The following is a 27,342-nucleotide window of genomic DNA, read 5'->3' as shown; positions in this document are numbered from 1 at the left end:
TGGCACTTGAGGGGCAAATGAAAGGAGATAACTCTGTGGAGGTCTATTCCATAGCCAGAATCCTTTGGTTTTTTGATCTTCTATAACTGTCAAAATGGAAACAAGGTTTTATTTATTTTAAAATTAGTTAATTTTGAGAAAGGGTCTTGCCATGTAGTTCTGGGTGACCTTAGTCATCTGAGTACACTATGTAGCCCAGGCTATACTCAAACTCATGGTAATCCTCCTGTCTCAGTCTCTTGACTACTGTGATTACAGATGTGCAGCACCACTCTGGTTTAATTTTATTTTAAGAGAAGGGGTTTCACACAAGGATGCTATAAAGAGTTGGCAACTGTTTTTCACTATAGTTGGAAAGAAGAGGTTTTTAACATAAATTTCACTCAGTGTCCAGAAGGAAATGTTTATACCCTCATTTCAGCATTTCTGCCTCAGGAGTTGAGATGGTTTGAATAAAAATGGCCCCCATAGGGAGTGGCACTGTTAGGAGATGTGGCCTTGTTGGAGTAGGTGTGGCCTTGTTGGAGGAAGTGTGTCACTAGGGGTGGGCTTTGAAATCTCAGACGCTCAAGCCAGGCCCAGCAATTCACTGCTTTCCTGCTGCCTGTCAATCCGGATGTAGAACTCCCAGCTACCTCTCCAGCACCATGTCTGCCTGTGTGCTGCCATGCTACCTGCCATGATGATAATGGCCAAAACTCCTGAACTGTGAGCCAGCCCCAGTTAAATGCTGTCCTTGATAAGAGTTTGCCATTGGTCATGGTGTCTCCTCAAAGCAATAGAAACCGTAACTAATTAATGCCTGAGTATAGCTTTCGTGATTTGAATGAGAGATTGCAAAATCCACCTGCACAGCCAGCCAGCCTCTCTTAGTAAAGGACATGAGAGCCAGAGCCATCCAGGAGCTTCCTTGAGTGTTGGTGAGGGTAGTTTGTGCCTGTGCTAGGTACACTGTCTGTGTGAGGGCTGCATCTTGCAGATGGACATTGTTCCCAAAGGCTGGAGGCATGTCTACCATCCGCTGGAAAAAAAAATCTCTCAGGAGATACCAGGGCTCTGTTTTTTTGTTTTGTTTTTGTTTCTTTGTTTGTTTTTCCCAGTGGGTATGACTACAAAGATTTGGAAACTCCAGAGGCATGTGGACTAATAATGTCACATTGGTCAGTGGACATTGCTTTGTTGAAGCTTTGCATTTAGTTTTCATTCAAGTGATATGTAGTTTGAAATATAAATACTGTCCCATGTGTCTTGGTCCTGGCACCTGTGGAGGCCAATGCTGCTATCACCTGGGTGAGAGAAAGCTTTCATGTTGGATTTTAGGGGAGATCTGTGATGCTGGCAATGGGTAGGAACTCTGATTTCTCATGAAATGGGTCACCACGACTTCATGAGGCCCACGGTGTTCCTAAGCAAGGTTAGCTAGCTGCTAGGTCACTGGACAGCGTGCCTGCCTCTACTTTTCCAAAGACAAGTCAAACTCTATGCTCAAGTGGGTGTCAGTGGGCGTTTTGGAACCAGCTGAGAGCAGATTTTGAATCATTATATTGCCTCCTACCCACCCAGACACTTGTTGCATGTTCCTCAAACCCTTACCGTTTGAGAGTTGGCTAACACTTTTTTTAATCATGGGAGCTGGCCGTGTACTCACCCTACAGGAACTATGTTAGTAACAGAAACACAGATCTACGCCCTTCACATCAACCCCATCACAACACACGTTGTATAATCAGCCTAAGAAGAAGTGGATTTTGTTTGTTTTGTTTTGCAGACCTAATAAAAGAAAAGCAGAGCACAAAACTGTTGCACAGATTAGTGAAAAGCAAGACACATCTTCTTTGGACTATTGGAGCAACATCTTTCTGCTCACTGCTCCAAAGCTCTTCAGCACGAATCTGGCAATGTTTTATTCATAAATTCTTTTGCCTTTTACTTGGTGATTTAAGTCTCCATAGTGTAGCCTTTAAAACAAGTTATGTCCTTAGTCTAGTTTTCCCATTTCCTCATCTGCAAATGAGCAGGGCAGTGTGTTTTTCTGATAGGGTTTGGGGAAAAACTCATGTTATAAGTTATAATGTTCACCCAAATTTGCTAATTACTGTTTTTATTTTGTAGCATGACATGACAGGAGCTGGATAAATTGCTAAGTTAATCAATCCCCTTAAAATGTACACTACTTTTATTGCTTTTCCATATGCATATATGCAAATGATTACAACTTTACTTTTAAATGCAAGGATGAAAAAAGAACTGTCACGTTTTAGACGATAACAGTATCAAGTGCTAGCTTCAATGAAATACTTGTGCTAACTGGAAGACCCTCGAGACTCAGGTGGTCAAACTCTACCATTACCGGAAAAAAAAAGCCCCAAGATCAGGCCCCAGATTCCCACTAGTCCCAGGCCACCCTGGAAAGCTCTGCCTCTAAGAAACCCTGCATCCTGCTCAGTTCTTTGCTGATTCTCTCCTAAACAGAGGCAGCTACTCTCTTGTATCTTTTCCAATAAATCTTAAGTGAGGTTTGTTGTGTGGTGTGACTTTGGGCTATTCCTTGGCTCCCAGTTGACAGGACACTTTCTCCTTCAGAGCTGTGACACTCATACTAACTGTGAGCCTTTACCTAACTTCCTCTGACTTTTTAGAAACTTAATGTGAGGATCTGTGAACATCTCCCCTCCCCGCAACCCCATGCCTCAGGTTATAAGGACAAACCAAAGTCCCATCCCATCACAACTCACCTTGGGGAACCAAACAGAGTATTGTGCTTATTTACAGATCATGGGTGAGGGGCTACTGACAGCAGCATGGTGACCCCAAGGCAGCTATATTAGAAGTCATCACCCAGCATGAATGACGGCTTCTCCACGGCAATGCACGTGGAGCCCTTTCTCATGGTCTGCCCCAGCCTGTGTTCTCTGGGCCCATGCGTTTACATGGCCAAGTTTCCTTCAGGTTCCCTGCTATGGAATGTTTCCCACAAAGCGTTGTAAGCTGTGGTTATGTTCCCAGGGCAGCCCACAGTGGTCTATTTAGCTGATAAAGTAGCTGAGAGCCTGCTGTTTGTCTAGTCTGGGGACCAAACCACCACCTACTCCCACTGTTTCTCTTGGGAAGGCGGTTCCAACCTTCGGATACCAATAGACAGAAAGAAAGTTTTAGGGCCCCAATCTGCTCAGCAGCCAGGAGCTGCCAGCATTCAGAACTAAAGCTCGGAGTCACCTTGCACTCCTATAATCTCTGCTTTCTCTAAGCGGGACCCATCAGCTGCTTTCCCTGGGGCATCAAGAGCCCTCTGAAAAGATCATCTCACCAGGCAGAACTCTTGGTGTGAGATTTTCTGCAAAGTGTGAGAATCCTGGTTTGCCTTAATCCCCCAGTTCAAGTATGGGAGATACCAAGGAGGTGGAAACAGGGGATTTCATATGCTACCCCAGACTGCCCATCCCTTCAAGGATCCCATTAGCCTTCTTTGTTTATCTGATGTTTTCAGTCATTTCTACAATTTCGTCTACCATTTGGAGAAGTACAATGTAGCTCTGGCTTCAGACATCAATGAGTTTGTGATGGCCAACCTCGAGCTCAGTGGGTAAAGTCCAGGGTCGCAGGACTCTGAAAAGTAGCCCCTTCATGATGCTACTGGTCGGCTCTTCTCAGAGGTTTGAGAAATACAACTTTTTTAAAATTTATTTTTCCATTATCAGCTTGATACAGAATAAATTCTTATCCTAATTGTGAAATGTTTGATTGAGGCTTACCCAGTAATTGAGTAAAACCAAAACTTATAAGCCACAGTCATCCTAGGGTCCCCCTGCTATGTAGCCTCCCTGGTTCTGTGGGTTGCAGTTTGATTGTTCTTTGCTTTATATCTAGAATCTTGAGAGATACAACTTTGAGACTGCCTGTTTTCCTGTTTTTCAGGCAAGCTTTCCTTACCCCTCAAGGGCTAACTAGTTCCTGCTTTGGGGCTAAAATTCCTGTCTGTGAACTTGATGTGAGCTCCTTTCATGTGTCCAGAGACAAATCCGCACTCCAGAGGATAGGCCCCAGAGCATAGCAAATTAATTGTTTTCTGCTTGGACGTTGGGAGAGACTCAGGTGGCCCAGGCATCTGAGCAGAGTCCTGTATTCTTAGGACTATTTATTCCAGAGAACCAGAAGCAGAAAGTGCTCGACACCTCAGAGGAATCAGGACCTGCTGCACCTAGAGACTTTCTTTAAACATCTGGACCGCTGCTTTTCACGGCCCAGCTTCGTGTTTCCTGTCATAATGAACCTCGGGGGCGTTTTGAGCTTTAAATTCTTCCTTTCTTTCCCCCACGAAAAACACGTTCATGTGGATGTTCCAATCACCGAGAGAGGTTCTAAAAGGATTAAATTAGCTGTCAGTTGAGAGTGGCCTCCCAGGTTTGGAGAAGCTGTTTGTGTCTCTATCTTCCAGGGCTGTATGGGCCAGGAGTGACGGCCTGGTGTGTGTCCCCTGTGAATAGCATCTTGCCTCTCAGGGCACATTCATTGCAATCAATGAACAAGTACTGATGCATAGTCACTTCATTTAACTCCATTTTCAGTTCTTTCCCTTGCCTTTTGCCTAATGATCCTGCTCCCATCACATCTTACCATACTACATCTTACATTTAGTCAGTACCATATTACATCTTACATTTAGTCAGTGTGGCTTTTCAAGCCACAGAGAATGTTTAAGCTCTGTCCTGTTAGTAATGACTGTAGCAGCACTGAGGATGGTCACGTGTTTCATAGACTTCCCCTTCACTGGAGTTCTTTCATGATTTCGGTCATGTTGGCACAGATGTGTTTTGAGGGATGAGAGCACAGACCTGGTCCCACGCTTGTCACATCACTTTCTTGACTGGCTTTGTGATTTGGGGCGAAGTGGCGAGTTGATCATGTATCTGATATTTACATGGTGGTGAACTTGCCGGCCGCACAAGAGGGTGAGCTGTGTGATCTTGGATTCAGGGAGTTGAAGGTGGTAACAAAACATTGCATTCTAGATGTCCTGAAAATGGACACTGAGGAGAGAAGAAAAGGGTCGGGTCAAAGACAAGGAGGGAAGGAGGCCGAAAAGGAAGGAAGGGAAGGAGGAGAAAAAGACACCAGGCCGTAGTTTGGGGAGAGAAGACCCTGGCGTCACTAGTTGACTGGCGCCAGAGAAAACAAGCAGGGGACAAAGGATTAAAAACTAGAGCATTAACTAGTCTTCCTGTTTGTTTTTAGGTTGTTGTAGAATAGTATTTTTGATGATTTTTGTTAAGAAAAGGTTCTTGAAGTAAATCAGAGAGGTTGGTTGGCTTGTACCTTCCAAGTAGGAAGTCAGGGTTGTCTGTGTCCCGGGCCGTGTCGGCTCAGACAAGCCAGAAGTGCGTCTCTGATCCCGAGCGTCTGGCTGAGGCCTGAGGCGGTCATGGAAGCTGCCTCCATTACTCACACTGTTGTGACTGGCAGATGGGCTGGAACAGTTACATGTGGTATTCACATCATTGCAGACTTGACCTCTGCTTTCAGCCCAGAGGATCAGGATAAAGGTGTTAAAATCACAAAGGGAGGTGTTTGGGATGGGGGAAGCATGCTGGGCTATGTGCTTTATGATGCGTAGTTGACCACTTCCGGTGTTTTTATTGCTCCACAATCTAGGACAGTTTGGAGAGTGAAAGGCTCTAACTCTGAGGCTGTATGATATTAAGATATGATCTTGGCACATGTCACATGGGTCCTGGGCACCCTTTGTTACATGACAGTACAGATTTCTTGACTGTTCTTTGTGTTTATACTCAGTGGTCAAAGTGTGTTTCTCTAGAGGTCAAAATAGCAGGTAGCTTGTGGCACAGAGTCAGCCTCATTTGCTCTTACCTTAAGCAAGTATCTAATTGCTGCAGAGGCTGGGAAACTCTTACATGACATAAAAGCCCTCTGACTTTGTTTTTATTACACCCACCCTATTTGGAAAAGGCTTTGCACTTGGGAGAGGAGGCAGAAAGGCTATCTTGCTGTTAGACAGGCCGAACTTGCAGAAGTGGGTTCTGGCTAGAGGAATGTGGACATCTGCAGACATCTTGCACAGAGGCCAATTCCTGCAATGATGTGGTCAGACGTGGTAGAGCCCAGCTGTTTGCTCTACTGAGAGAGGCTTTAGTTAGCCCACACAGCCTCCAAGTGCTGTGTCTGAACTGGCTCCAACAGCAAGCCTGTGGAGGCTCACCATCCCCCAGGGTAATGGAGTTGGGAAAGAGAAGTTACAGATGAAGACCTAACTATTTTTTTTTTAAAGTATCCCAACGATGAAGTAGTATATATACACATTCCCCTCTTATTCCATGGACTGTAAGAATACAGGTAAAAACTAATTTATCCCTTATCTCTAGTCTATCAGTAGACATGTTGTGACTTTTATTATCATTGAGTAGAATATCATCTTCCTTTCTGAATACATCTGTGCCCTAATTTGTTGGTTAAGAGAATAGACCCAAGTGCAGACTTCCTGAGTTCAGATTCACCCATGACGCATTTCTAAGATACGGGATGTTGGTAGTTGGTTTAACCTTCCCGAGCCCCTAATTTCCTCTGAGTAGAAGATAATAACAACAGTACTCACCTCAAAGAGTTGCTATGAAAATGAAACATAAGAAAGGAATCCTAGAATTTAGTGGAAAGTTCTGTTCCCTCTGAATTTTAATTCTCCTTAACTTGTCAAAGGCTAATAATCTGCACAGAGCAGTTAGCTGTGACGTTCAAGGAGATCAGATGAGAGGATGATGGAAAGAAAGAGAAAGTCATGTGCATGCTATACTCACATTTACACAAGAGTGACTTCATTAAAAATGTGTCTTCTTTATAAATGGTGTTTGTACTGAAATCTTAGAGTAATAACCTTTATAAGGAAGATAGCCCAGTGTGTCTCCTTTTACATGTCTTACTGCCTTCCAACTAAAACAAGACATTCATTAGTTTCTAGATTAGAGCTTTTTTTTTGTCTGTGTGCAAGTAGAACAAATTCTACCCAGCATGTTTAAGAAATTTCTCTTAGTTCACAGTTCTCCAGACTGAAGTCACAGGGAAGAAATTGTATATCTATAACACTTTCAGATTAAAAACTGTCACTGGAGAACTGAAAATGTAAAAGTATGCTATTTATTATAAAAGATAAAATTATTGCCCGGACAATAGTGGAGCATGCCTTTAATCCTAATATTCAGGAGGCAGAGGTAGAAGGATCAATGAGTTTGAGGTCAGCCAGTCTGGTCTACAAAGTGAGTTTCAGGATAACCAGGGCTACACTGAGAAACCTGTCTTGAAACAACAACAACAACAACAACCAAAACACAAAAAAGAAAGTAAAAATAAAATTATCAAACAAAAAGTCATGATGTGAGTTAAGCCAACCACGGTCCAAAATTCTGTAGATTTTAAAGGAGCTGTAGAAAAATTGTGTGATGCTCTGTTGAAAGGGCTTGGAGAAGGAAGCAGGACTTTCCCCCCTTCTAATAAAACATAATGTTCTGCCGAGAGGTGACCGCATTCACAGTTTAAAAGTAACGATGCCTCGCTTGAAGACGAGGGTCAGATTATTAGCCGGATAGTTAAGATGTGAAGTGTGAGCAGCGGTGTAAGGGCAGTGAGTGAGTGGCGAAGCACACGGTGTCCCCACTGCCTCCCCAGACAGGACTCTTTCCTGTCTTCAGTTCTCGCACATGTCTCTGTGGTGGCATCTACTACGCCTGCGCCACTGTCTGGACTCAGTAGCCATTGATTTCTTACAATGGAATGTGACAGCTTAGCTCATGGAGGGATGCATACTTTATCCCCTCTGCTTCCTTTCTTTTGGTGGGGTGGTTTTTAGTGTTTTTGTTGTTGTGGCGGGGTGGGGGTGGGTGGCGAGGGGTAAGAGGATCTCACTGTGTAGTCCTAGCTGGCCTGGTACTTACTATGTTGACCAGGTTGGACTCAAGAACATAACTTTCATTTGTCTGTTGTTCTTAGATACCATGTAATATTCTTAGCACCTGTGGTGCTTGGCTCAGTCGTCTTACTGATTTCCAAGCCTTTCTTTCCAATTTGTTCCTGAATTCATGCCAACCACGTCCTTATTTATTTATTAAACAAGTTTAGTGTGTGAGTATACTTGTGGTGTATCTGTCTGTGTGCCCGTGTGTAAAGGCCAGAGGAGGATGTCGAGTGCCCTGCTCTATCACTGTCCCCTTCGGTCTGTTGAGGCAGTGTCTCTCACTGAATGTAGAACTAGACTGGCGGCTGGCAAGCCCCCTGGATCGCCCGTCTGGGCCTGCATCAGTGCCTGGGGGCGCAGGCACGTGGGTGGTTCTACCCAGCGTTTTATGGAGATTTGAACTCAGTTTCCCCTCCGTGCACACCGAGAGCTCTTACCCACTGAGGAGCCCTCTCCCCGGCTCGGTGCTGTGACTTTTACACTGTGAAGACTTAGAACACTAACTCCCTCTTCTGGAACTGGCCAATTCCGTAGTCTTCCCTGATTTGGGTGATAGAATGATTCTAAATATAGAAAAACAACGATGTTCACAGTACTAACATTTTTTGATACCTTGGGGGACAATCTGTTGATCATCTTGCTTCGGAGGATGGAAGTGACCGACCCTGGGGCCTCTGCCGTTAGCCTCTTCACCAAGTTATTCGTGCTGTCTCTCCGTAAATGGACTCGTTTACGTCCGACAGTCCTGGTTTTTACTTGAAGACACAGAGTACCTTTAACCACTCACTGGGCACCCTGCAAAGGCTCAGAGGGCTTGTGAAGCCATCCCAGGATTTGGTTTAGGGGCTGGACTGGATCCCACAGAGCTGTTGTAAGGGGCGGTTGATGGGGAAGGGTTGAGGCAAATGAATTTGGCTGGACTGTCATTTTAAGCTGATAGAATTTAGAATGTTTGAGTCCTCTCCTCCCCACATCCCTGTGACCTATGCATTTCCTTCCAAGCTTTTACTTGCCCAGAATGTTCTGCATACTTAGGTTTGGGTTGCAACTTTGTCACGTGAGGGACTAAATGAGACTTCGTCACGTGCAGGACTGAAGGACAAGATTCATGCAGTTAAATTATGTTTTCCTAAAGCTTTAATTGTATGAGTGGTGAGAGAGTGCACGTCTCAGCTCCCTCTGCTCTTAAGGGGTCACATACACAGAAAGCCACAGCCTAGGGTTTGTACCCACAAAGCCATTGGCAGAATGAATTCCCACAACGTATGTATGTGTACTGTGTGCATGCTTGACTCCTGTGGAAGCCAGAAGAGCCTGTCTGACCCCCTGGGATAGTTGTGAGCTGCCATGTGGGTGCTGGGAGCCGAACACAGGTCCTCTTTCCAGAACAGCGAGTACACAGCTGCTGAGCTCTTCTCTCCTGTCTCACCGATACATTTCTAATACAATTTGGTTTCTTTCTGAGGAAGCTGAGTAGGTGAGATGACTCCATCTGGATGGTAATGGTGCTTTGTGCTTTTATTCTCCTTCTTACTTGCAGGACCTGGATGTTCATTATTTTATGGATATGCCTGCATGCATGCCCGCATGCACACACACACACACACACACACACACACACACATACACACACTGGAGGCAAGGCAAACGTTGTATGATTACAATGTGTGCTGAAATAAATGAAGACCAGAGAGGCCATGAAATCATGCCTCTGGAGTCTAGACACCCATACTTCATGTTGCTAGGTATGAAGTTCAAGGTTCTGTTCTGTCAGCTCACTGCTCCCCTCTGGCCCTGACATCAGGCAGTCTGGAGTGCATATGGCATGCTGTAGATTGTTCCAGAATTTCTAGAATTATAGAAAAGGTAAAGGATAGGCACGGACTCTACCTGAGTCCCCTGCCCTGCAAGAGGTAGAGAAGGTGGTAGAGTTCACGCAGGAGGGCTTTGCATCTAGATTTTGGGTGTATCCCAGCTGAGAAATATGGTTTAGCCATGCAGTTGTGTTGAAGATTTATCCTTGAGGGACTGTGGTATTTATACTAGAAAGCCTCGGAATGTCTTCTGTTTTGTGAAACTGACTGTAAAACATGTGATCCTTTTAAAGAAACAATACTCTTTAACCTTTGAGAATTTCATATTATGTGTTTTTATCACACCTACCCTTACTACCTCCCTCCACCTCCTCCCAGACCCCCCCCCCCCACATGTCTCTGCTCCAACTCATTCATTTCCTCTTCTTCCTTTTAGTTAATAACCTACTGAGTCCAATTACTGCTGCCCATGTGGGCATGGATGAGGGGCTATGGCTTCCTTCCCCACAGCCATCAACTTCCGAAAGTCCCTCCACTAGGGGTGGGAAGTCCCATGACCCCTTCCCCAACTGTTCTGCAGTTTTGACTGGCTTGGGCTTGAGTGGATAGCCAGAGCTGCTGTGAGTCCCAGAGTGCCTCAACCATGCCAGGTCCAGAGGACAGCAGCTCACTGCTCTCCTCCGGTCTTCTGGCTCTCATATTCTTTCTGTCCCCTCTCCCGTGATGTCCCCTGAGCCTTGGGTCAGGGGTTGGTATAGCGGTCCCATTCAGGTCTGAGCTCTCAACCCATGATCTTCATAGTTGGCTATTGCCAGCAACTGGCGTGGATGTTTAGCCTCGGAGGAGGCACTCAGGGGAGGGCCAGCTTCTTCTCAGTCTGTGTTCCATCTTGCCTTTCTGATACAGGGGTAGCCACACCTTCACCCAGTTGCCCTCGGGAACTGTTAAAGACGAAGCCCCTGGATTCCGAATGGAGGCTTTGCTCCAGGACATGTGACAAGCTCTCTGTAAACAGTGAACTCAGAGTGACACTGCTTTTATTTTCCAGTGATTTCTGGTATTGGCTGTTTCTAAGTTTTTGCTAAAGAAATATTTATATGCTTTGGCCCCCTTTTTTCCTGACTGATGGTAGAGTTAGAATTCCTGTAATTTTTGTGAAAGGAAGAATGTGGTAACATTTTAGAGGTAAGCTGGGCCAGAGGGGGAAAAGATGTAGTTTCTGAGAGTAGACATTTACAACTTTGCCTGTAACAGATTTTAATGTGATCTTTCATACCCAGGTTTGTAGGAAGTTGGTTTAAATTGGATCTTTTTACGTAGCTCCATGGGCTTTCACATCCGTGCACTGAAGTGGCGGGCCCTCTCTCTGGCATCTCTGGGTTTTCGTGGCCTGCTGTACTGTGCATATGCTGGTATTAAGGGCTTCCTACCATATCATTATGTTAAAATGTTCCAAATGCCCTAAAGTACTCAACTTGATTGGGCTGCCAAATTTTACTGCTTTCTGTTTGCTGGGATTCACTCTGCTTAATAACTTGGGTGTTCCTTTTCTCTTGTTTGGTTACATCTTATTTTTCAAAGTATGGAATTCTGTGTTTTTGTTTCAGACCCAATGTCTGTGGATCACGTTATAACGCGTACTGTTGTCCTGGATGGAAAACCTTACCGGGTGGAAATCAGTGTATTGTCCGTAAGTAAACAGATAACCTGCCATTCCCATGTTAGTGTGGCGTTAGTTGCATGGTGATACTTGCTGCCGAATACTCTTGATGTGTTTCTAGCCCAGCTGCCTGCAGCTAAGAGTTTCCTACATTTTCTGGATCCCCTTTGGGAAACACAATAGCTTTCCAAAGCATTGCCCTCTTTAATCAGTGATTTCCTTTCGAACATTTCTAAATCTACAGAATGGAGCCGTGGGGACGCTTTGATTAAAGTTGTGTGCTGTTTGCACATGCTGCTCCTGGCTGCATAGATTAGTGTAATCATGCTAATGGGATTTTGAACAAAAGCTCCTCATTGCTGACTTCCTCACTGTAATCCCTCCCTGTTTGGCTGTAATATGCCCAGGCCTCCCCAAACCATGTCTATTAAATTTGAGGGCAAAAGCAGGTCTAGCTCTTAGCAAAGAGCAAAGGCAGGGACTTATTTTAATGATCTGAAGTTGAGTCCCAGCTGGCTGTGACGTTACGCACCATAATCCCAGAACTCCAGAGGCTGAGACAGGAGGATTGAGAACTTGAGGTCAGCCTGGAGACCATGTCTTTTAAAACAAAGGCAGGCATGGTGGTATACACTTTAATCCTAACACTTGGGAGGCAAAGAAGTTTGGATCTCTGTAAATTTGAAGTTAGCTTGGTCTATATAGCAAGTTCCAGGCCAGTCAGAGCTATACATAGAGACCTTGTTTAAACACACATACACACACACACACACACACACACACACACACACACACACTAAAATAAAATAAATAAACAAACATTTACTAAGGGGAGGATGATGGAATATGGAATTCTCTAAAGGAACTGACAGATGAATCCTTTCCCCTAGGTCTTTGGAATTCCCTGTAGAATGTTTTCATTAGGCATCAAAATAAACATTGCTGTGATTCTGTGATAGCCCATCTAATAACAGCTTGCCATATCTACGAAATCTCTTTCCATGTTTCAATGCACATTCCACCCTGTATATTATTTTAGCCCTTTACATCACATTTGCATCTTACAGGACACTTGAGTTTGGACAAAGGTGCATACTGTCCCAGTAAGTCTAAGAAGTAGTGACAGAGCCTTAGGCTGCTGTAACTCTAAGTCATCTGTCAGTTAATTGGCTTTTCGGACACTAGCAGAGCATTTGACTCTGGGTGACATTGATGTAAATGTTTCCCTGACTGTATAATCAGCACTAAGTGGTGGATTCCGGATTCTCCCCTCAAGGCTGTCAGTATAATTCAGAAGAGAGTAACAATGAAATGTTTACAATAAAATCATCTGCCAAGAACACTGTTATAAGGTTTCCATTATTAAATTATAAATTAATATAAGAGTAGAGTTCTTATGAGAATATAAACATGTTAGGCTACAAGGTTTTTATTTGTTTTGTTTTCCCTTCATTAGCCTGTCCAGGGATTTTGAGCTATTGGGTCCTGTTGAATGAGCAGAAAGGCAGAGAGCTACCAATATCGATAAGGGAGTTACTGATTTCAAACCAGGGTTTCTTTACTCCATTAGATTTGCTGTATAAATGAATACCCAAAGGCCAGTGGTCCAGGCCCCTCATCTGAGCGGAGTTCCTGTGCCTAGCTGTGTGCTGAGGAACTCGTGTGCTGATAGACTTCTGATTTCATTTGCAGCCATTTGCCGGCATTCCTGTGGGGATGGATTCTGTTCGAGGCCAAATATGTGCACTTGCCCGTCCGGTCAGATATCGCCTTCCTGTGGCTCCAGATCCAGTGAGTCTAACATGTCATTAGAGACGATATTATTTTATGTGGTTATGCCCTATTTTCTCCTAAATTTGCTTTTAGGTTTTTTCTTTCCTTGCAATACATTTTTCCCCCCCGCTAGAACATCTGCCTTCTCTACTCTGCCCAGAATTCTTGGAAAGACGCTACTGGATCTAGCCTCACACTTCCCTCCTTCACTCTGTACAGGAAAATTGCCTCTGGGGTGTAGGAAGGGCATAAACATGATGGCCTTCTATGTCAGTACAGCCACGTTCATCTCTGTATCTCTAATGGAAATGCTGGGGGAGGAAGCCAGTCACTGAAATGATCATATAATGAACATTTTTGGCTCCAGGAAACTAGCCATTTTTTTTTTGTGCTACTGAAATATGAAACTGATCTGATGAAAAACTTATTTGAAACTCAAGAGACTTGCCTCTCCATGAGGAAAACATGAGAGACAGTGACATACAGACATGACATAAGACATGGCATTTATTCTGTCTGGCCACATAAACATACTCAGTTGACGCTAGAGAGCCATTGCCTTCTGGTTTCATTGTTTCTTTTATTTTAAGTGTGGTATCCAAAGTATTGGAATGGGGAAATGTGGGGGCTGGGAGGCGAGTCCTTATTAGTTGTTTAAAAAGTTAAAGTTCATGTCTGTATAAACAGCCCTCGATATCCCAACTACTGCCAAGGCAAAGCAAATGTGTATTTCTATTTCATCCCAGTTTCTGGGGGAGAAAACGCACCCCCCTTACTGCCAGTCCACATTTGAGGACATTTTCAGGATCACTGGGGTGGAGTGAGTGTGTTCTCTTCTGTCTGGTGTACGTGGAGACTACAGTGTGTCAAGATTCCCTCTCTGCTTAGAGGCCTCATATGGAGTTAGGGCTTTTATTAGCCCATTAGCTGGCTCAGATGGATGTCTGGCACAGTGGACCATCTTGGTGCCCACGCACCTCCCTTGGCACTCACAGGGGAGCACATGAAATTGGCCTGAAAGCTTGGTCAACATTTTTCTCTCCAGGGATGATGGTCCAGAGCAGAGGAAGTGAAAAGGGCGTCGGGGTCAGTGGACGCAGAATCAACTTTCAATCAGTGAGAGATAGGTGGAGAGGGTGTTGGACCAGCGCTCGGGCTTCTGTGCTCCCAGTTTGAATAGCTCTGAGATTTGTGATGTACTGTCTCCTCTAATTCCTGACCAGGACTTAGCCTCAGTCCACAGTGGTGCTTCCTGGAATCACTCCCAAGCAAACTACCTTTGTTGAAATTGTCTGCTTCTGCTGGAACCCAGTCAAAGATGGATTAATACTAAATAAAGCTGTTTGGAGATCAGGGTAGCAATTTCCTCATGGGCTGGGTGTCTCACTCCACACACTGAGCATGGCACATTCCTACTTGATCTTAGCTTGGTTTTGCGTGTACAAGGAGAGTCTACCCATCAAGCGCACCCGAGCTGGAGGAACAGAAAGAGAGAGTGAAGTCAACTGGGAGTTTCAGGCACATACAGGACATCCCTACCTCTACCGGAAAGACCTCAGACTGCTGCCGAGGAGAGATAGCATCAGTGTTGGAAAGAGCATGATTATCAAGAGAGGAATAAAACCCTTCCCTTAGACTGGCCTCTTATCTGATTAGCACTTTAAGGGAAGAAAAATTACAACGGAGTGTCCAGATAGAAAGTTAATTCAATGATAATGTGAGTGCTCTTGACTTCTCTGTGAGTAAAAATCATGAGACATGGACAGGGTTTTAACGAGACCAGAGGTGGTATCTGTGTGGTCCCGGTATGTTTCCAGCTAGCCTTGAGGTTGGAAGGAGTAGAGCAGCAAGACCCTAGGCCAGGTTTAAGCTAGAGATTTGAGTCTGCTGAGCCCTGTGGATGATGATTTCTGGAAACTTCGGATCTGTCTGTGCTGCCTGAGCACTGGGCAAAGCCCGGGAGCTGTGTGTAGATATAGAAGAGGCTATCACTTCATCAAGATCTTTGAGGTATATAGAGTCTTAAAAATGATTGTCTTGGACCCTCAGAATTAACATTGTCTTAAGAGCTTGAAAAAAAATTAAAGATGGCACTGTTTAAAAAATTAAGTGTAGCTGAGGTTGGTCAAAATTCCCTTCTGGCCTTTTGAAACCATGTTTAGTGGAATAGGTGGGCTGTGTTACAGAAGGTATGGTCAGCCTGTAATACTCATCAGTGTATACAGATCACATGATGACTGTCCTGCTAATGGGATACCATCAATCAGCGAGATGCTTTCATACAGCTACCTGCTCTGCTAAGAGGGGTCAGTTTTCAGTGTGTCTAACTGTTTGATATTAGGCTAGAATGCTGTCATCGACAAATGTATTTGGTTGAATTAATAGCTACCCTGGGACACATATAGCCCGCAGGCTGCAGGTTGGATAGGGCTGTCTCCGATCACTGCATCACTGTAGCCTATGAAAAAATTCTACTTATTATGTGATGGCGTGATGGAGGGCCGGCAACTGTGGGCCTCTGAGATCTTATTGTCCTCATCTGATTGAGGAAAGGGAGGAAGGAAGCTGTTCTGACAGGTGGTGCTGACAGAATGCCCTGTGGAACCCAAACGGAGCGGCAGCTATCTACAGGTTTTGAACGACAGCCAGCAAAATTCTCACGGGATCGGAAAGGCTCAGCTCCCTTAGACTCAGCACCACTCTGGCCACTGGCCACTAAGGTACAGGAGCAAAAGAAAGATTAGCCAAAATCAGAGCCATGTCTTTTTGGTTTGTTTCTGGATTTTAATTCCAGCTCTGTTTAGAACTCCTCTCCAGTTTCTGAGGCTAGGGCTGGGTCCTGAGCAGTTTTACTTCTGTTAAAGTCCTATAATGTTTATTGACTGAGTTTACATCAACTCTTCTTAAATATGTATATACACATACATTTGCAAATATATATCAACTTGCAATGATAACTAGGATGAAGAAGTGTTTCAGGGGCTGGAGAGATGGCTCAGGGGTAAAGAGCACTCCTGCTCTTACAGAGGACCAGGTCCAGTTCTCAACATCCGTAATGGTAATTCACAACTACCTATAACTCCAGCTCCAGGGCATCTGACACCCTTTTCGGGCCTCCGTGGTGCAGACAAAATACCCACACACATAACAAATAAACAAGTAAACAAATGAACAAATAAATTCTTCAGAGGGCTGGCGAGATGGCCGTCTCCAGGGGTTCTGGCTGTTCTTGCATAGGACCCGAGTTCCTTTCCCAGCACTCTCACCAGGGATTCACAGCTGTCTGTCACTCCAGCTCCAGGAGGAACACGTTCTTCTTGTCTACTCAGACACTCACACAGATACACACACATACACATAAATAAAAATTTAGAAAATATTTTATCTTGAAAAAAAAAAAAAAGAAAAGAAAACTGCTTCAGGCTGCCACAACTAAATACCATGGAACTTCATTTTATGGCTTTAGAAACTGGGACTTGCAAGATCAGAATTGCCCTAGAAGATCTCATGTCTGATAAGGGCATATTTTTCCTTCGTTGTTGCCCTCTTTATGTGCTCATATGACAGTGGGGTAAACAGGCTCCTGGTCCTCTTTGGAAGGACCTGTCTCAGTTTTGTCTCCCACCGTTATAATAAAACTACCCTAGAGAAAGGATTTATCTGGCTCACATCTCAGGTTACAGTCTGTCATGGCAGGGGGTCAAAGTGACAGGAGCTTGAAGCCAATCGATCCTCACATCCCAGTCACAGTCAAAAGCAGAGAGCCATAATTTAATGCACGCATGCCTCTGCTTGCCTCGCTTTCTCCATCTCTGTACAGTCCTGGATCCTAGCAAGGGAATGGTGCCACCCACAGTGGACAGCTACTTACCCGATGAAGGACTTCTACACTTTTTCAAGGGCTAGGGTTTGGGGTGTGTGTGTGTGTGTGTGCACGTGCGCACCCCAAATAAGCAGTTTCTGAGTTGTGTGTCAGATTTAGCTTTTTAAGAACTGTCAAACTATTTTTGGACAATTGTACAGTTTTAATTTATTTTTTTGAGATTATAATGTAATTACATCATTTCCCTCTTTCCTTTCCTCCCTCCAAGTCCTCTCATAAACTTTTTCTTGCTCTCTTCCAAGTTCATGACCTCATTTTTCATTAGTTGGTGTCCCTAAATACATACATAAAACCTGCCTAGTCAGGATAATGTTACTTGTGTGTATGTTTTTAGGACTGAGCATTTAGTACTGGGTAGCCAGCTGGTGTGAGTTGCACCATTTTACATTCTCCCCACCAAGTATGAATGATCTAGGTTCTGTGTCCTTCCCCGCTCTCAACATTGTTTCCCTACTGAGTTTCAGCTATTCTGATTAGTTTCAGGTTTGTGGTGATGTCTAGTTGGGGTTGTAATTTGCATTTCCCCGAAGGCTAACGGTGTTGAGGACCATTCCGTGTGTTTGTTTGCTGATCACCCTCTCATGCGTTCATTTGCCTCTTGTGTGTCTTTGCCGGCGATGCGCTTTCATTTGTTGTGTCTAGACTCCCTTACATTGCTTCTTTGTGACTGTTTTGAGAGCTGTATAGGCCCCTATCCCAGCGCGGTCTGTTGTATGATCTCTTTCCTCGCAAGTCATCCTCCAGAGTTGGCTTTCTTGTCATTGGTGGTGCATCAGCTCTTCCGTGAAGCAAGTTTTTAGAGCCAGCGAACTCTAATTTATCAGCCTCTCTTTTTCTCTTTCACGTTTTTGGTGTCCTGTCCAAGAATGCTCTGCCTAGTGCTAGATTGCAGAGATTCTCCTCTAACTCGTTTCTACATGTTTATAGTTTTACATCTGTGTCTGTGATTGCAGTGGAGATACATTTTGCGTGAAGTGTGAGGCTGAGGTGAGATTCTGTTGTTACCGATGCACGTCCAGTTGCTCCTGGGAAATCCACAATTCTATCCTTTGGGCATTTGATTTTGCTGTGGCTTGCCTCTTAAATGTCTTACGAAGGTCAAGGAGAGTGATGAGACCTCCCTATGGAGGGGTCTTCGGGTCCCTGGATGTCCTGAGAGGTGATTGTGACACTGCAGTCCTCTGTTTGCCTTCCTTTGCTCTCTTGCCCCAAGGGGCGTCATCTCACCCCACCACACACTCTTGCCAGTGTGCTGCTTCTATGCAGACACAAAACAATGGGACCAAGACTGCAGAGTGGAGTCTCCAAAGCTGTGAGCCCGAGTAACCCTTGTCCCACTACAGGTTGATTGAATCCAATGCTTGATATAGTGATAGAAATCTGATAAATGAAAATTAGTTGTGTGTTTTTGTCGACAGTCAACTGGGTATGTTTTTGTGGGTCTGGGCTCTCAGCTACCTTTACAGATCTATCCCTTCTGCACTGTCACAACCTTGATCCCTTCACCACGTGATAAAATAAGCTCACCTCTTACTTTCTTCTTCCTTTCCAGAAGTGTTTTGGCAGTTCTTTCCCTGTCCACAAAAAGTTTAGCTGGATCTGATCTATACCCCCACAACCTTTGCAGATCTTGATAGGAATGATACTAAATCTGCACATCAGTTTGAGGGGTGTTCCCATCTAGTAGAAGCTCTCTTTTGTCAAGTTTTGTCATTTTCTGTTTACTTCCGTTCCAGTTGAGTCCGGGGACACTTGTACTTCCAGGATAGGTCTGAGAACATAGGAAAACCAAGGGAGATGGAGAGGGTGGTGCAGCCATGTGCCAGAATGTGAGTGGGCTCAGAGGAAGACAGATTAGTGCTGTAGCTGCTCTGGAAGGCTTGACTCTGGGAAAAGCATGGTAGGGGTCTGTAAGGTTTCCACTGACAAGGATGAGTACCTAAAAGCTGCCCAGACTTACCCTTTGGGCTGGTGAATTGTTTTGCTGTCTGCTCAGACTTTATGGAAACATCTTGTCACAGATGTCACTCAACTTGTTGTTTCCTGGACTCTTTCTAGCTCAGGTAACTTATTTTTCTGAGATGCTCTGGTCCTGTTCTAAGCTGTGTGTGAGTATTTATGCACCTAAGGGAATTATCGGTTCAAATGAGAACTCTTCTTGTCTTGTAGTGACTTGGGCCACCTTGGTAGATTGTTGTCTCAGGTGTAGATCCAGGGACTTGTCTGGTTATTTCATTTACTTGTTTGTGCTTTTCCCAATGATGAAATTAAAACACACATTCAGCCTACAGTTGCATATTTGGAATTTGCCCTGAGTGCTCTCTCTGCTGGCTGAGTCTGCCTAGACACGATGGTTGGTCTTCAGAGCCTAGTACATTCCAAAGGAACTCATTGCTGAGATGTTGAGAGCCAAATGTCAACCAGCATCTCTTCCTTTCTGTGGTGCATGAATGCCATTCCTTTCGAGTTAGTCATTTTAATGAGTTTGTACTGTGCTTTCTGAAGAGAGGCTTTTGTCCTCTTCTTGATACCTTGTCAATGGAAGATGATCAGTTGGTATTTGTTGAATGATCGAATGACTGACTGATTCTGCAATGGATGCAAATTTTATTTTGGGGCCTTTTGTGGATACAGGTAAATGTTGACAGTTTCTGTTAGTTCTAGGATATGGAGCCTGGTGTGGAAAGGTCTGAGACCACCATCTCTAGTGGGGCTTTCTCACTGGGGATCTGACTGCCCAGGACAGCCTCAGCTTGCCCAAGAAAGCCCAGACTCTCCTAGTATTCCGTTTCCGGTAAAATCTCAACACAGGTTGAGTTTAGGCCTTTAGCACATCCAGCGAAGGATACTTGCTTCTATAAGTGCAAGCAGATCTCCGCTTTCCAGTTGTGCATATTTTCTTTTCATCACACAAGCTGTTGTCTGCTAATTATAAAGCATCTGGAATTCCTGTTTAAATTAGAGAGTAAATTTAGACTAGGCACCAGTGGCAGGATTCAATCTAAATGAAAACCTGTCTGTGGGTCCGGGTTCTCTAAACTGTTTCCAGCGTGGGTGACAAAGGTGAAGCCAAGTATCTAGTTCTCCCATTTTCTCACAGAAATGCCGGGTTTGTGCCAACCTTTTAAAAATAACTTTAGAGACAAAGTATCAGTCTGTATGTTACTGGAATTCACTGTGTAGCCCAGGCTGGCCTTGAACTCATGCCAACACTCCAGCCTCAGCCTCAAGTGCTGTGATGTTTCCGAAATAAGCCCCTATGCCAGGCTCACTCCCACTTCTGGAAGAAGCCCTTTTCTTTGGGCTCTAAGACCCATCCATGGTATAGCAGTGATGGAGGCCTCCATTCTGCTGGTAACCTTGCTTGAACACCGCCCCCGAGGACTCACGGCCTTACCAGTCTTCCAGGGTGGTTTTGTTTTTCAAAAGAGAAATAATATTTTTAACCTGGAAAAGTTTCAACTGGAAAGAGGAGGTTTAAAGAAATGAAAGCCATATCAAGGGAGGCTTTTGATCTGTCGCATTTCAATGTACACGTAATCACTCTTCCTGGAAAGGAGGACTCGTTCGGACTTTCAGTTTGAGCAAGTAACTGGGACGCCACCGTCCAGGCCCCTGGTAGTTCTGTTCTTTTTCTGTTGGAAATCTCGAAGTGGCTAAGTGGCTTTGTTGCTCATGTGGGAATGGAAATCAGGTCTTGGCATGAACCACTTTAATTGAAATCAGTTTGTGCACTGACTTGGCTCTAAGGGTGACGTCATTTCCTGCCTTTTCCCAATCCTCTCTGTTTTTCTAAGATAGGATGGAACTAAGCATAGCACCAAATTTTAAAGCAATTGTGCACCATTTCCTGACCCGCTTAGAATAGTATCCAAAGTTTTTACCACATTTTTCCCCCTTTGTGTGCATGTAGATAGCTTTTGAGTTAAAAAGCACTTGGCTGAGAGGTTTTAGTGGAGCCTCAAGGAACGGTTTGTGGGGTTGGTTTGCCTGACGTCTGTAGCAGGGTCTTCAAGGGGTGGGGGTGGCTATTAGCTTTTGTAGATGGAGGAAGAAACGATAAAAATATCTGAATAATTTTGCTTTAGCTGTATAAGCACGGAGGACACAAAGGCCAGCTTCTTAGCCCCAGCTGCTCATCAAGGGTCGCGTCTGTTGCCATTACTAGGTGGCGAGAGCTAAGCTGACAGAATTAAGTGCCGTTCTGGGCACACTGCGGGAGGTAATTGATAGTCATGACACTCCCTACTCTCAAGAAAAATGAGTCAGGGAAAGGAGAAACAAGGAAAATACACACATGCACACACTCATGCACGCACTCGCAGAGGGATTCACGTTCACCACTTCCCATCTGGTGTGGCGGGGAAGAGAGAACAGAAGTCACAGGAAGAGCAAGGGAATGGAGAAACATTTAAAGGGTCTTGGAGACAAGTGGGACTTGATGAGAACTTTAGTTTGGGCTCTAAGAATTAGGGACAGAAACAGAAGAGACCAGCTCAGAGGGCCTAGCCTTTGTGTGACACACAGTAGGCTTTCAGACATATTTGTCGAGGGACTGAATGATGGGTTCCCGGGTCGGGAGTGTGTTTCAGGAGCTCTGAAGGGCTCTTGGGACCTGCTGAAGAGACCTTGAGTGCTGGGAGGCAGGGATCTTTTGGTTCAGGAGAAATGGAGCCTTCTGTGATATTCTAGTAAGAGAGAAACAGCCCTGAAAAGGAGATCCCTTTCAACTTGACTTCTCCCTTTTGTGTCCAAGAGGGCGCAGTAGGAACTGGAGTTTCAATTTTCCTTTCCTGCTGTCAGGCTATGATTGACCTCAGACTATTTGTAGCTCATTAGACAAATGGCCTCCCCCTCAACCCCCACCCCATCTCCCTCTCCACCCCGCCCCTCCCCAGAGTCAAGCAGTCACTTCCCAGTACTGCTGTTAGGACCTCTCACTGATGAGGCTGGCTGTGGGGAGGACTTTGCTGTATTCTGGGGAGAAGATTTGGCCTGCACATCCCAGGAGGACAGCTGGAGAATGAGCATCAGCATAGCCCTTGGTTCCTGCTTCTTCATAGACAGAAAGCCACTGGGTCCCTTCCTCTGGGAATTGACTCCCATACTTAGGGTAGGTCAGAAGAAGCCAAACTTCCATGGCCCAACCATGGCCTCCTAGAGTAGAGGCATGCCAACAGGACTCATGCTGTCCTTAGCCAAGCCTCATCTTCTCTAGGTAGGGTAGTTATTGCCTCTAGAGAATGGGGACCAACTATCAGTACATCCACATTCCTGAAATAGAGACAGCCTGCATGCTAGAGGGAGCATATCCTAACTGTGACTGTTACCTTCTCTCATAGGAGAGTGTATCAGCCATTTTTAAGACTGTACTTCTTGGAGTATCACTGTCTCAGGTCTAATGGTGTCCACCCATAGCCTAGAGCTTGGGAATGCATACTTCTGTAGGTGAGAATGTGACACAGAATGACTTTGAGATATCAGTGGTCTTTAGATTAAGGTTACAGTTTAAATGAATAGCTCTTTCCAAGTTCAATCCAGGGAGCACCCCTAATCTCTACCCATCAAACATTCTGGCTATTTAATGCTTCTAGTATATCCTTCCATCCTACCACCAAAATGGGACAAAAATCTGCGGAATTTTTTATCTGACTGTCCCCATGGCCAGATGCTTCAGACTCTGAATCTTTTCACAGAAATCATTGCCACCCTAACCTTGTCACGTGTCTTCACTTGGGGACTCCTTTCTTATTGGTATAAATTACAGAGATGACACTGAGCTGTAAGTTCTGCTAAATTAGGAAAGTCACTTAGCCCCGGAAGCCAATGCCAAGAAAACAGTGCACTGTAAATGGTTTTATACATAACATAACAAGCCCTGATAATTAGGACCCTTCTGCTATCTGCATGATGTATCAATCCCAATAAATTATTTCATTCTCTTTTCAAATAGCTACAAATCATCTCTAGTGAAAGGCTGCCCTCTGTGCGCTCAGATTGCAAAACTAAATCGTTTTTCTTTTTTTCCTTCAAGTACAACACTGTAACATTCGCTGCATGAATGGAGGTAGCTGCAACGAGGACCACTGTCTATGCCAGAAGGGGTACATTGGCACACACTGCGGACAACGTGAGTAGAGCTCGTGGTAGATGCTGGTCATATGTAGACCTGTGGTGCGGTAGATGCTGGTCATATATAGACCTGTGGAAATCCGAGGCTGGTGTTGAGAATTTGCTTTGAGGACAGGGACACCACATTTTTGCAGATGTCTAGGGACCCGTACAGATGAACAGATCACCCCAAACAGTGCCAGATTTCCATCCTGGATGTTGATGGGAAGTTGTGTGCTTCACTTTCTTGTATTTTGCCTTTACCACCTGCCTGGCCTCAAGCCTTAGACTTACAGGTACAGATTTCTTCTTCTTAATTACTTAATTCACAAACTACGCACTCCACCCTTGCAAATTATAGGGCTCCATAATGTTAGCTTGTCTACCAGGGCAACCATCACTGGTTTTAGAGCATTTTCCTCTCTTCAAAAAGAAAGCCCAGCATTAGTTCCAAACACCCACCTCTTCATCTTTCTTTCCAAACATTTCCTTTATGTGGATTAATAATGTCTGCCTCTCTCTTGCTCCCCAAGATAGACTCTGGCACTGCAGTGTTTACTCTGTGTGTCTGGTATACTGGTTCACTCATGAGCACCTTTGATTGTGTTTGCACTCTACCAGTCCCTGCAGACTGCCTAGGATGGGAGCTCATCCTACGAGATGTTTCATTACTGCAGGATGAACTACTCACCCTATAGAAAGTCTGGGAAGGGTCCAAGATAACAACAGTAAAATAATCCATAAATTTATGATCAAAATGCTCCCTTCTAGGCCCAAGATTTTTTATACTAAATATTTTTAGTGTTTTCGTGTAATTAATTATTCCACAGTTTTGTGTTAACTCCATTATACAAGTTTACTTAATAAATGGTTATTATTCATGTTGTTTTGAGTCTTGCTGTTTGTTGTATGTATATTTTCTATGATGAAAATGTTACCATAGATAAACCAACATTTATATAATGCCTAGTGATTACCTTCATGCTGCTATGTGGCAAGAATATTGAGTTTTGTGCAGCCCAACTTGGAGAGAAGAGAGAGTCAAGGAGGCTCAGGCAGATCTTGGGCTTTGTCCTGAGGGGTGTGTAGGAGTTCACCCCATCAGGTGATGAGTCAGTCATACACCTTTTAAGCAAAAGGCCCAGTGTGGATTGAAGTCCTGGATCTGCACATTCCATGGGGCATGGGCTAGATGGGGTGCTTTGTTAATGCTAGAGATGAAGTGTGGAGACAGGCGATGGAGGGAAATATGACAGACAGGAAGCCATGGGCCAAGTTTTTTTTATAGGTTTACTGTTTTTTGCAAGTTAGACAGAAAAAAAGTAACGATAACACAAAATAGCAGTGAACTGTGCTTGCTGAGTTACTAATGCTGCCTTACTATGCGGCAGGTAGATTTCAAAGCTACATTCTTGGGGCTGGCACAAGGATTCTTTGGTAAAGGCATTTGTCACCAAGGCCTGGTGTCCTGAGTTCAGGCCCTGGGACCCACATGGTGGAAGGAAGGAATCAGCTTCCTCACGCTGGCCTCTGACCTCCATATGTGTGTTGTGGTGTGTGCGCACTCACTCACTCACCCACTCACTCGCCCACTCACTTGCTCACTCACTCAGTCAATAAAATGTAACAAAAAACTCAGCCAGTACAACTGATTTAATGTAACAACTGTTTGAGTTGGAAGCTCCCCATATTGCCTCTAACGACCCGGAAGTCAGGGCTCAGATATTTCTCTGAGGATCCACAGGCAGTAATGAGCAGGGTTGGGATTGGGATTGGAGCTCCATCCAGTGGCCTCACACCACAGTCTGTGTGTTTAACACTATGATATACTAGCTTTCTAAACCTCACTTGACAAGGGTTTACAGTGAGAAAGATCATTCTGACCGGGAAAAATTGGAAGTAGGAGGGATTGTATGGTTCAGGCTTCAGAAGGAGAGGTGGGGATGGAGTCCTTGGCCTTTGGAAGGAGTCAGGAGATCTGCAGGCATCTCTCCCTGATGGACATTAGCCCAAAGCCCAGAATGGACGGATGTCAATGAACGCAACCTGGAAAACCTTTCTTAAATTTCAGCTTTGTCATCTGTAAAACGTGAGAGTTGGCCTAAGCACTTTCTCATCTTGTTTTCTCCTTCAACCTATCTATTATGCCCTGACTGTGAGTCAGGAGGCAAAGGAGAGTGGTAGACACCGGAACCCTCTCCATTTTTATGGTGGGGAAGGGATTCGTGTCTCAATTTCTGGTACTAAGAAGTGTGTACATTCAGGCCTCCTGGGGCAGAGCAGATGCTAAGATATGATGAGATGAAGAAGTGACTTACTGGTCAAAAAAGCAAAATAAAACCTGGTGGAGAAGAAAAGGGAGAGGAAGGAGGGATATGAAGTGATGAATTTCAGAGTACTGCACTGGAAGTCAAAGCAGGAACTCAAGGCAGGAACCTGGAGACAAGAACTCAAGGCAGGGACTGAAGCAGGGCCCATGCAGGAGCACTGCTTATTGACTTGCTCCCTATGGCTTGTCCAGTCTGTTTTCTTATAGCACCCAGGACTACCTGTCCAGGGATGGCACCGCCCACAGTGAGCTGGGCCCTCCCACATCAATCACAAATCAAGAAAATTCCCTACAGAATTGCCTATAGGCAATCTGTTGGAGGTTTTTTTTCTAAATTCAGGTTCCTCTTCCCAGATAACTCTAGCTTGTGTCAAGTTGACAAAAAGCTAACCAGGACAGGGAAGTATCCACCACCCATGAAGATCTTACAATGAGGTCACCCATGCAGGAGTTAGAGGAAATGGTGCAGGGGGGACCAAATCATGCTTAAGGAGGACTTAAGCTTTCGGTTCTTAGTCATGCTTTTTTTTTTTGAGGGCAAGTAGCATGTTCCTATACTAGTCTTTCAGGAACGCCTTACCAGTAGTGTCCTAGATCTTGTTGCAACTCTCCAATGTATCCTAATTATCCATTAACACCATTAAATGCTTAAATGGCTGAATCCCAGCATTAACATTTGGTCACTTGCAGTTAATGGTGCCGTCAGCGGGGATTTGTTGCTCCTCAGGGGAACCCTCTAAACATTAAACATTAATCACAAGCAAGAGTCCACTTGCTCACATGCAGTCTGCGTCTGGTGAAGTCGGTTAGAAGCTGCCACTTTAAATGCAGAACTGAAAGCATTTCTCAGGCTGCTCATGATGACACCGTAGAGTAACCCAGGTACAGAGTCACCTGTCCAGGGAGGTTCCTATAAGGATCTGCACCTGGGAATGTCTGTTCAAAGCAGACAGCAGGGTGATCGTCCATGCCATGTTTGTTCCCCTTTCTGGGGGGTCCAAGTGCATCATTGTGAGACTTTCTCTCCTTATCTTGCAGCTGTCTGTGAAAGTGGCTGTCTCAATGGAGGGAGGTGTGTGGCCCCAAATCGGTGTGCGTGCACATACGGCTTTACTGGACCCCAGTGTGAAAGAGGTAAAGTGATTTTGAGTGATTTGTATAAAGGCATTCTGGTGACTAACATGTTACTGGCTTACACTGGCATTGAGTATGTAGCTACTTCCTGAAGTTGGCTGGCTGGGTGTTATGACTTCGGAATTGTCACTGAGGTCTCCAGGAGGCCAAGACAGTGGCTCTGAGTTTGTGCGCTACTCAGCAGTTCTTGGCATCAGGATGTAGTATTCCATAGTGAGCTTATATGTAAGAAGAGCGGGCACTGAGATACGAAGAGGACCACTTCCCATAAAGGTGAACTATTGAACTTCACATGACCCTGGTACACTGGAGGTATGATTCAGCTCAAGCACACATCTGGAAAGGGAAACATTTAGAATGAAAAACACACATGAAGAGCCATTGACCCTGGCAGAGTGACAGACTTGGAGTTCACAGTTCAGTGCAGGGGGCTCCTAGGGTCTGCTAAGAGCATGCTCGTGACCATGCACTCAGCACAGCCCAGGAAGTGTGGACAACCACCCTCACCTTCGCCTACAAGAAGACCAAAGCTCAGAGATGTCTAGCAATGGCCTCAAGGGCAAAGCAGTATCAGTAAGCTTTCATGTGAATCTGGATTTTCTGTTTTCAAATTTAATTCTTGTTGCTGCTATCAATTAAAAGAAAAATTCTGCCTGCTTTATCTAGCTATCAATGCAAAGA

At 44.8% G+C, this 27,342-nt stretch overlaps 1 protein-coding gene across 4 annotated transcripts in view; it reads left to right on the top strand.

Moving 5' to 3' along the window:
- Fbn1 (fibrillin 1) overlaps positions 1 to 27,342 on the top strand; it is a 212,705-nt gene that overhangs the window by 16,845 nt on the left and 168,518 nt on the right. For all 4 annotated transcript variants that reach the window (XM_076570544.1, XM_076570547.1, XM_076570546.1 and 1 more), the window contains 4 exons: positions 11,379 to 11,461; positions 13,124 to 13,222; positions 23,122 to 23,217; positions 26,566 to 26,661. In XM_076570544.1, the coding sequence (XP_076426659.1) occupies positions 11,379 to 11,461; positions 13,124 to 13,222; positions 23,122 to 23,217; positions 26,566 to 26,661 (374 nt within the window). The remainder of the gene's footprint in view (positions 1 to 11,378; positions 11,462 to 13,123; positions 13,223 to 23,121; positions 23,218 to 26,565; positions 26,662 to 27,342) is intronic.

The sequence above is a fragment of the Peromyscus maniculatus genome, chromosome 4 (assembly GCF_049852395.1).
Source record: "Peromyscus maniculatus bairdii isolate BWxNUB_F1_BW_parent chromosome 4, HU_Pman_BW_mat_3.1, whole genome shotgun sequence".
In the NCBI taxonomy this organism is placed as follows: domain Eukaryota; kingdom Metazoa; phylum Chordata; class Mammalia; order Rodentia; family Cricetidae; genus Peromyscus; species Peromyscus maniculatus.
The sequence above is the reverse complement of the archived record's forward strand: the minus strand, read 5'-3'. Positions and strand labels throughout refer to the sequence as shown.